The 10,123-nt window shown below is 34.3% G+C and overlaps 1 protein-coding gene across 1 annotated transcript; it reads left to right on the top strand.

The window, feature by feature from the left end:
- Positions 1-6,816: 6,816 nt before the first annotated feature.
- LOC129794721 (exonuclease GOR-like) lies at positions 6,817-9,344 on the top strand. The gene is made up of 3 exons (XM_055835611.1): positions 6,817-7,397; positions 7,470-7,723; positions 9,265-9,344. Exons 1-3 carry the CDS (start codon positions 6,817-6,819, stop codon positions 9,342-9,344), a joined length of 915 nt encoding a protein of 304 aa, XP_055691586.1.
- The last annotated feature ends 779 nt before the right edge of the window (positions 9,345-10,123 follow it).

The raw sequence follows: 10,123 nt of genomic DNA, 5'->3' as shown, positions 1-10,123 counted from the left end.
TTTTAAATCTAAAGAACTTATAAAATGTAAATTAATCGAGATTCTAGACCCTAATTAGGATAAGAATATTTTTTTTTAAATATGAGAATCTCGTTATTTCGTGAATCAGGTGATTCGTAACCAGATTTTGTAAGTTTTGAGTTGAATGTTTATAATTAATCTCTAAGATCACGTTAAAATTCGTCATAAACGTCCTAAATCTAATTATCAGAACTAGAATATTTTAAATTAATTACCTAATGATTCGTTAACCTCTGAATTTCTCAACTGATTCGCGAATCAGGAGAATTCTGAAAAATTCTGAAAGACTCTAAAAATACGAGAATATTTTTCTTTACAAATATTTAAATACTTGCCGAAAAAATTAAATTTTTAATTCAAAATTTTCTTTTAAATTTAATTTTATTCGTTAACTACATGATTTACTACGGTGTCGTACTGTAGAATCTTCATGACTTTATTGTTTTACTTAAATAAATATGCAAAGAAACTTCTAACATTACATTCAAACATCTTTTTTAGTGCTCAAACTGAAAGAAATAATTTAAAAATTTCTAACTTTTCAAAGAATTTTATTTTAAAAAAAAATCTTCAAATGCAAAATTATTTCATTCAACTCTTTCAATATTTTTTTCCATCATTTAATGGTTAAAGCGTCGCTCGTATTCACGCAAGAGGCACATTTCGTGAACTCCAAGTGGGGCAATTGAGCTCAATATTTCGCCTAATGATGTCGTGTCTATGGCAGTGACATTCAGAATACAAAATCGCTCGCATTTATCGCATTGACACCAATGGAATGCAGATTTTAAAATTCCTCTCTCGGAGAAGAAAAAATCCCCTCAAAGAAAAAAACTACGAGCTGAATAAAAAAAATTCAACGACGAGATGTCATCCCTTTTTGTGAATGTCCCTGTTAATTAGTCCTGTCTCAGAGAATTCTCAGCAATAAATGCAAATCAAATGACGAAGCTTTTTCTGTCTGGGCATCGTAAAAGGGTGGTGTTGCAGCAATAATAATTGTTTCTTCCCATTAATGAATATGTTAATGAAGGGTTGTGACAATGTCTGCTTTGAGACTCCACTATATACAACGTGGTTGACATTGAATTTATTCTTTTGCAAACTGTTGGAATTTTCGAAGAAAAAGGAACCTCGAGGTTCATTTTTTATGGTCGAAGGGTAAATAAATCATAAAAAAATATGACGCCGGCAATGTTTTTTCTTCACCACCACTATGTGACAAAAACCCTTCTTTTTATGCAATTCTTTTAAGAGTTTCGAACGGCCTTTTCTTCCGGCATTGCACTTGCAAGGATTTTTTGGTAAAAAAAGAAGAAAAAAACAGCCGATAGAAGAAGAAAAAAATGGCAATGGGTGGGTTCTGAGAAATTTGCCCTCAAAGTGTGTATGTAGTTTTTTCCTGGTTTCAAGGGGTGCGATACATCGAAATCGTAAAAATGGCAATAAAACACACCCTTAAACTTGTACAGCATGTCACGGAGCAATATTTGTAACGACACATTAGAGGTGGATGTTGTGCAAGTTCATGTTTGTTGTGTCTCCATGTTTTATGTTAAATATTGCAGGAAAAAATTGTCGTAAATAATGTTATTCCTCCACCCCTTATCTTCCTTATTTTTCGTTTTTTTTTTTAATATTAAACATCGTTGGGGGTTCTTTTAATTTACGTCCTTAATGGGAGGATTTTTATTCACCACCCTTTTGCCTCGTAATAGGGTGGTTTTTGGTGAGAAATTAAAATTGTTTTATGTAGATTTTTTTTTATAAATTATTATTAGTTTTTTTTTTTACATATTTAATTTAATTACAAAATCTTTTGAAATGTTAGGGGAGTTATAATCTTGGTTCTAATAGATAATCTATATTTGATTGAAAGATTTCTTTTAATCTTAATTGAAGAATTCTTTTTAAATAAATTCATTGCAAAGAGAGAAAAATTAGAAAAATTGAAAGAATTCTTTAAGGAAATAATTTAAGACACATTTTTCCAACACTGGGGATGCTGCAAATGGGGAAAAACGGAGCCCCATGCGGAGAAGAGCTCCATCGAAAGACAAAGAAGTTAAGTGGCATCATGAATCACAACATCCTCTTCGTATACAGCCATGGAGAGAAACCACCCCGAAGAGCAGAGAACAAGAAAAAAAAGAAGCTTCTCTCCAGTTGAAATACTATCAAATGCAATCTAAATTTTGCCAATAAATTCCCCATAATGGCACCAAAAACAGAGAAGAAACTCCCGCAAGAAAACAACACGGTTCGATGTACATTAGCAATATAAATAAATTATTAAGCTTTTTTTTTCCTTGCTGGCTCTGCCCATCCCTTTTACTGTGTGTGTGCGACTATTTATGAGAATATCTTGGCGTTTTCATGCTCCGGGGGTCGCTTTTTTAATTTTTTTTCTGCTCCTTTTCTCCTCCCTCCTTGGAGTGTCTCCCCAAGATTTATTCCTCATACGCGATTCGTGCGAATTTTGGAGCAGAATCTCTCGCTCTTTCACAAGAAGAATTTTCCATTTTTAAGGGGTGGGAGAATCTTCAGGAAGGGGGCGTGGAGGGGTGTGAGGGAGCTTTCTCATGGTGGGATGAAAAGCACACCATACCTACACAGAACAAACAACACTCAGGTGCGAGAAAAAAAAGTATAGTCAATTAAAATTGAAAATGTGAATTGAAGCGAGAAGAAAACACCTTATTGGGGGCGAAACGAGCAGAAGGAGATCGTTTGAAGCGTTCTTATATGTTGCGCTAAAATGACTACGACCAATAAGAAGTCGTTCTGAGAAAACTTCCCTTAGACTGGTGTAGCTGGCAAGCAGCACAGGGTGGCAAATGTGCCCAGTCTAAACATTTCCCAACTGAACGAAATGGGGCATCATGATAAGAATCACCCCTTAGACTGCAACCTACCCCCATTTGTGGCACACGTCCACCACATCCAGTCTCATCCCTTACGACAGCATAAAGTGGCAGTGAAATCAATAAAAGGCCATGTAATGCTCATGCGCTGGCGAATGTTCTTTTCATTTTAATGTAGCGAATTTATAAATAACATTTTCTGCGCCATGCCCGTGGGGGTGCAAGGGAAGATTTTCTTCTTCTCTCCCGCAAAAGAAATCCCACACCCCACCCCCGCGCAGCACACACATTTCAATCCTATTAAAAATTACTCAGAGAATGGCGCCGGAAGGGAAGCACACGCGGAAATGATTTTTCTTCTTCTTTTGCAAATGATAAATTGATCACCCCCGCGCTGCTGAAGGAATCAAGAAATTCCTCCTTGAATAAAAATAAATATATTCAAACACTGTGGAGGCTTTTTATTAAATCTCCTTTGGAAGACAAAAAAAAAAGGTCTGTGCTGAGGAGAGAGTGAAGAAAAAAGAGCTGTGAGGGTGGCCAACAATAAGGGGTGCGTTTTATGGTGATGGTTATTAAATTTTTTATGTCCATTAAATTTGCTTCATTGCGAAGATGGCACAAATCACCAGCCTCCAGGGGGAAATTTCTCTTCCATCATCCCCCACTCTTTTGCTCAAGCATGAAATGCATCAAAGACCAAAGAGATCTTAAATGCTTAATCGCTTCGAATTAAGGTGTCGAAATGCGCGTTAAAGCGAAGACTCTGATAGCACAGAGGGATTAGTGAGGAAATTTAGCAGAAAAATGGGCTCTAAAACATTAAAAATTCTAGAATATTTTAGAGGTAGAGAAGATGAATTGAGATTGAAAGAATTCAGACTAATAGTTTGTTCAAATTTGCATAAAGTGCCTCGTTAATTTAGGAATTCGTTAAATATTTTAAAATGATGGGAGATAAAAAAGAAAAACAGACAATTTTGGGAACAAAACTTTTTTTAAGCAATTAAGAGATAAAAAGTGAATTTTAGGGAAAGTAATTTATTGAGTTTTCTCTCGAAGAAATATAGAAAAAAAATCGTTCAGATTCTTTTTAAGAGTATTTGCATATTCTTTATTTAAAAAAAGTTTTCATTTTTTTTTTAAATTTGAATTTGATTTTAATTTTAAGTTGAAATATTTTCTTTTTCCTTAATATTCTAATAAAAATTTCATTTTAAAAGTATTTTTTAAAGTTAAGATATACCTAGCCTAAGACAGAAAAAAAAAACAGAATTTTTTACATAGAAAAACTAACGATGTCTTGTCGCTAGCTTTGTCATACTGCTAAAAGCCTGATGATGGCAATAAAATTGCCGAAACGTTGCAACTAGTGACGAGACATCGGTGACTTTCCTTATTCAACTGCTGTTCCGAACTCCTCAAAGATTACAATTTCTTCAGTTGTTAAACTCCTTCACATTTAAATCATAAGAAATCATTTTATTAATTTTGTTGTTTTTTATACTTTTTTAAGCATTTTTTTTTAATTAAGACATTATTGAAATTAAAGTCAGGCTTAGTTGATTTAGACGCAGCTTAAGAGACTTAGGGCTAGATAAAGAAAGTTAGGCTTGGCTAAAACAAAACCTATGTTCTAGAAAAACTAAAGCCTGATTTAAGAAAAAATTAAAACTTGACCTTAAGTTTGGCCTAAAAAACTTAGACCTAGCTCAATTACGCTTTTCCTACAAAACTTAGGCTTTTCTTGACAAAATAAAGCCTGATCTGCCTGACTATGTCCTATATCCTTAAAAAATATTTAAAAATTCAATTCAATATAATGCTAAATAAATAATTAAAGCCTCATAGGCCTCATAGCTTTAAATTTAATTATTTTTCATCTCTTTCCAGAACTTCCAATGACCTATCTCTCCCTCTTTCTGTCTGACTCTCTTTTCACATTTAAAGGACATTCTTTTGAAGATCCTACATAGCATCCACCACCAGTATCCCTCAACTTTGACGTGTTTGAGTGGTGCAAAGGATATATGAAACGGGGCTGAAATTGTGAGAGACACAACAGATCCATCCACACAGAGTGGCATTCGTCAGTGGGAGCCCCCGACAAAACAAGTCATCACATACGTTTTATGCCTTTCGGGAAGGTCGTTCCCATATATTTACGACCCACTAAAAATGCACTCAACACTAATCGTATGGCCAATAAAAGTGTCACTTCAAGTTCAATGGCACACTCTCTTCGTCTGAGTTATTGCTGTCGAAATTGACATGCCACTGCTGTTGGGGGTGGTGGTGCTTCAGGTGCTTGTGGGCGATGAGAATTACATAATACATAGCGAACCCCCCCCCCCCCACACAGTAAGTTGGAGCTTCTCCCCAAACCAAGAAGGGAAGTTTTAGCTGAAGAAAATTCCATGAAGTGTTATAGGTCCATTAGAGACAATTCCCTTTGGGCATATGACAAAAGAATTTTAATCATCGTGGCTGCAAATTGTCCTCCATCCCATTGAATTTGGAGCAAATAATAATTTCCAAAAGAGGTGCGGGAGATGGTTGATTTTTCGGGGATGCGAAAGTTTCAACAAATCTGGCGCAGTTATTAAGTTATTCATTCATTTTGAGGGACCAAAAGGGCATTCTTCGCACACAATGAACACCCCCAACTACCATGAGGAACCCCCCGCAGGAAATGCTCAAGAGGGTGGAAAATCTCGAAAGATTTCTTCGACTTTTATGTCGCCTTCTGAACGACATTTTTCCTCCAACATCTTGACGATTATTAAAAGTGCCTAATGGTGGATTTTACGGGCAACTCCGCACCAGCTAACAGAATGTGAGGAAAATGGCCCAATAATTTGATAATGGTCAATAGAGGGAATGTTCTCTATATATACAGCTTCAATACTCACCCCTTTTCACTCACTCCCCAGCCTCACAGGAACTGCAAAAGAAAGAGCACAGAATTAAATTTTGTACGCACAAATATTTATTTAGGCAAAATTAATATCTTTGTATTTTTACGCGGAAAAGCGGGTGGGGGTGTTGGAATTAAATTTAAATTACAATAATGGAATGTATATTGATTTTTTGTGCCTCCCGCGAAAGTTTGTTTTCGCACCATAACGCTCTAATGGCTTTTGCATAATAACAAGTCACACAGCATGGGGTATGTTGTATGCCTACATACATATATGTGTATTTTAATTTGCATAATCTCAATTTTGCAAGATAAACATTTTCTCCCGTAAGCAGAAGGAATTTTCAGCATCACCGAGGTGGAAAAATTAAGGAAGCTTTTAAAGTAAAAAAAACATTGAAGGAATTTTCTTTTTTTAAGAGATTTTTTTGTAAGGAAAATGCCAGAGTTTTCTAATTGAAAGTTCAAAATTTGAACTCTGAATGTATTTTTTAATTTAATTAATTAATTATTTTCTATTATACGTTGTCTTTTTAAATATGTACGTACATAATCAGAAATTAAAGCTTTAAAGCTTTTAACATAAAGGTATTATTTCTAAAAGATTCTTATTTCGTTCCTTAATAAATTTTCTTACACAATCTTACGAATATTTTCTTCGCTCCACATCACTATTAATTATTGAAAATAATTAAAGAAACTGAAGAAAACTTTTCTCTTAATTTCTCTTAAATTTTTCTCATTCAAATTTTCCAATGCAATTTCCAAAGAAAAAAGAAATCAATTTTTTGCATTCAAATCAACTTGTCATTGATTCACGCGAAGAAAATTTGTTCTCTTGGCGTGAAAAATTTTCAAGTGATCACTTGTGGAATTTTCTGCGGGATAATTTTTCGTGAAAAAAGGCAAAAAAGTAAGTTTAAATGCAATATTTTATTAAATAAACAATTTATTAATAAAATAGCATCTTTGGAATTTATTGAAATTCATTTTTTATTGTAGAAATTGATCATGAAGTCCTTTGATGCGATTCCCAGCACCGAGGCCTATGGGTTGGCCTTGAAATGTACCCTTTCGGAGCAACAATTGAAGATTAATTCCTTTCCACGTCCAGGAGGTGCTCCAGGAAAGGCAATTCTGGACAATTACTATGGGCAATACCATCCGCTCTTGTCCAGCAATTCAAATATGAGAACTTGCAGAAGGTGCCGAGCATCCTTCTCGATTGACTGCTACAACAGTCCCGGAAAGGCCGGAACCTGTGTGTCGCATCCCAAATCCGTGTACCGCAGATATGGTCAGGGATACCACATTTGCTGCAATGGACGGGAATTTTCAACAGGATGCGAAATTGGGGATTATCACGTCAGTGAGCAATTTGATTTTAACAATATGACCGGATTTGTGACCACCCAGCCACCCCTAAGTGGCTACGAGTGCTCAACAGCTGACATCTTTGCCGTAGACTGCGAGATGTGCTACACAGTAGAGAATTTGGAACTAACAAAGATCTCCGTGGTGGACATCAATGGGAATGTTGTGCTGGATACGCTCGTTAAGCCACATAATCGGATCATTGACTACAATACCCGGTGAGTGTAGCTTGCTAGATTTCAAGAGAATTCCTTCCATTATTCTTCCAACTTCTCTCGCATTCTTTGCAGATTCTCAGGAATTACGAAGGAAATGATGGACAGTGTTACAGTAGATCTAGCCTGGGTCCAGCAGAAGCTACTCTCAATGTTCCACTCCCAAACAATCCTCGTTGGACATAGCTTGGATCATGATTTGTTGGCTCTCAAGATGGTCCATAGCTGCGTTGTGGATACTTCGATTCTCTTCCCACACCGACTTGGACTACCCAGACGGCAGGGACTTGTGCAGATCTGTGAGAAATTGCTGGGAAGGACTATTCGAGGTAAGTCAGTTAATTAATTTATTTATCTTTTATTTTATATTTTTTTTATTTCTTTTAAATGAAGAATTTTTGAAATTATTTAAAGAAAACTTAAAATCCGTTTAGATACGATCCTAAAAAGTTCGGCTTGTCCAATTTTAATAAAAAATATTTTTAATTTAAAATATAAAATCAAAATGAAAACTCTTAAATAGTCCTACGACCGTTGAAAACATTACAAGTTAGAGAAATGACTAGAAGAGGGGCTAAAATTAAAAACCAAGACGTGTTTAACTGAATAAAAATATTCAGATGATTCACAAAAAAAATTAAATAATTCATTAGATAAGCACCTTTTAGTTTTAAGTCCTAAAAGTGTTCAGATTGAAGAGCAAAGGCTTAAAGGGTAATAAATTCTAGCCTTAAAAATTCTAAATTTATGTCAAAAAAAAACTAAATTTCATTTGAAAAAGTAGTTAATTCAATCAGCGATAAGTCATTCAGCATTTAACTAAAAACGGTTAAAATTGAGCAAGAAAACTAAAGATTACTAAATCAAAGTTCATAAGGTCTAAATTAAGTCAGACTCAGATTGAGAATGAAAAGCCTAAGAAGTATTAATTCAATCGGAAAAATGTTTATTCTGGTTTTAGCAAAGGATGTTTAACCGAATAAAAATATTCGAATGAATCGGGAATATTTGAATGATTCACCAAAAAAAATCAAATAAATAGTTTTAGTTTAAAGAGCAAAACTCTAAAAACTAATAAATTTAAGCCTAAGAAATACTAAATTTAATTCGAAAAAGTAGTAAATTCTAGTCTAGAAAGTACATTAAATCCAAGCCTTAGAAGCATTAAATTTGAGCCAAAAATTTACGAAATTTAAGTTGAAAATGCACTAAACTTAAACTGAAAAGTAGTAAATTCTAGCTTAACAAGTTCCTAATTTAAGCGGAGATAAGTTAATCGGGTTTCTATCCTAAACAGAATTACCTTTGAAGAGATGAAGCTACAAAGTTTTAAATTAAAGCCTAAAAATAATCAATTTAAGCTTGAAAATTGTTAAATTTATGTCTTAAAAGGAAAATATTTAAGGCTTAAAAAGAACTAAAGCTAAGTCTAAAAAAAAGGGGTTGAATTGATACCTAAAAAAAGCATTAAAAAACCGAAAATATACTAAATTCAAAAAACACTAAATCCAAGCCTAAAAAATATTAAATTTAAATTTAAAAATTATTAAATTTAAATCCTAGACTTGGATGATTTTTTTCCCAGGCTATCTGTTTTCTCTGATTTCTCTTATCAATTTAAAGGCTCAAGTAAAAGCTCTTAAAAACTTCTATGATTGTTTAAAATTTCACAAGTTTGAAAAAAAATTAAGAGAAGTTCTAGCTAAATTAAAAAAGTTTAAAATTGAAAAATATCAAATTCGAATATTTCCGGTTTTACACTGGAAAAATCTCTTTGTCTGTCAATTATTAGCCCCTCAACTAATATTATTTCACAAAGTTTTGTTAAAATTAAATCAATGGGCTTTTATTCTTTGAATTTTTATTACAGCCCGTGGGCACGATAGCTCTGAAGATGCCGATGCCTGCATTCAACTGCTGAAATATCACATCCGAACTCGCTTGATGTAAAACCGAATATTTTTTCTTTAATTCCTCCCAAACTACTTGTTAAAATCTTCTTGATTTAAATTTTCTTGAAATATTTGTTTAATTCTGGATGATCCAATAAACTCAATTGAATTAGTGGCAATCACACGAATGTTGGTGCAATCCAATTGGCAAAATGTGTCTGACTCATTCAAAATGGGCTAACGCATGGAGTTGAGGCAGAAGAGTGCAGAAAGATAGTTCCAAAAAGACGCGACTTCCAATTAAACGATAAAATGGTGAGTTTTGCAAGAAGCTGCAGCTTGGTCGTGGTTTTGTTGTCAGCGCAGCCTAATTTACATTCATTCTTCTGCTCAATAAAAACCAATTAAGACCTATTGATTGGCCATTAGTGGCGAGACTTGGCGTGGAACTTGCCTTCTTCATCGCAACATCGTAACTTTTTAGATGAGAGGAGAGACTATAACAAACCACCACAAGAGACATTTTCATAATGGCGCGATTGTGCGCCTCCGGAGCACAATCCCAGTCACATTTTGCATTATGTTTATTCCCAATAAAATTGCCCATTTATATCAATTCCTCTTTTTCGGGCCGTGCGCGGTTGTCGCAAGAAGATGGCAGCGAAGAATTTTGTTGAGGCAAAAGTCATGTCAAAGAGAAACATTTGATGATGGTTGAATTTTCTCACTGTGTTGCTTGACTTGAGTTTTCACTTAATTTTCCTTCATTCACCTTCCATTTTACCTGGTAGTACCGACAAAAAAGACTTAATATCCTTAATTTCTTCTTCATTCCAT

This window comes from Lutzomyia longipalpis, chromosome 1, assembly GCF_024334085.1.
Source record: "Lutzomyia longipalpis isolate SR_M1_2022 chromosome 1, ASM2433408v1".
NCBI lineage: Eukaryota > Metazoa > Arthropoda > Insecta > Diptera > Psychodidae > Lutzomyia > Lutzomyia longipalpis.
Note: the sequence above shows the minus strand (reverse complement) of the source record. Positions and strands in the feature narration are given on the sequence as shown.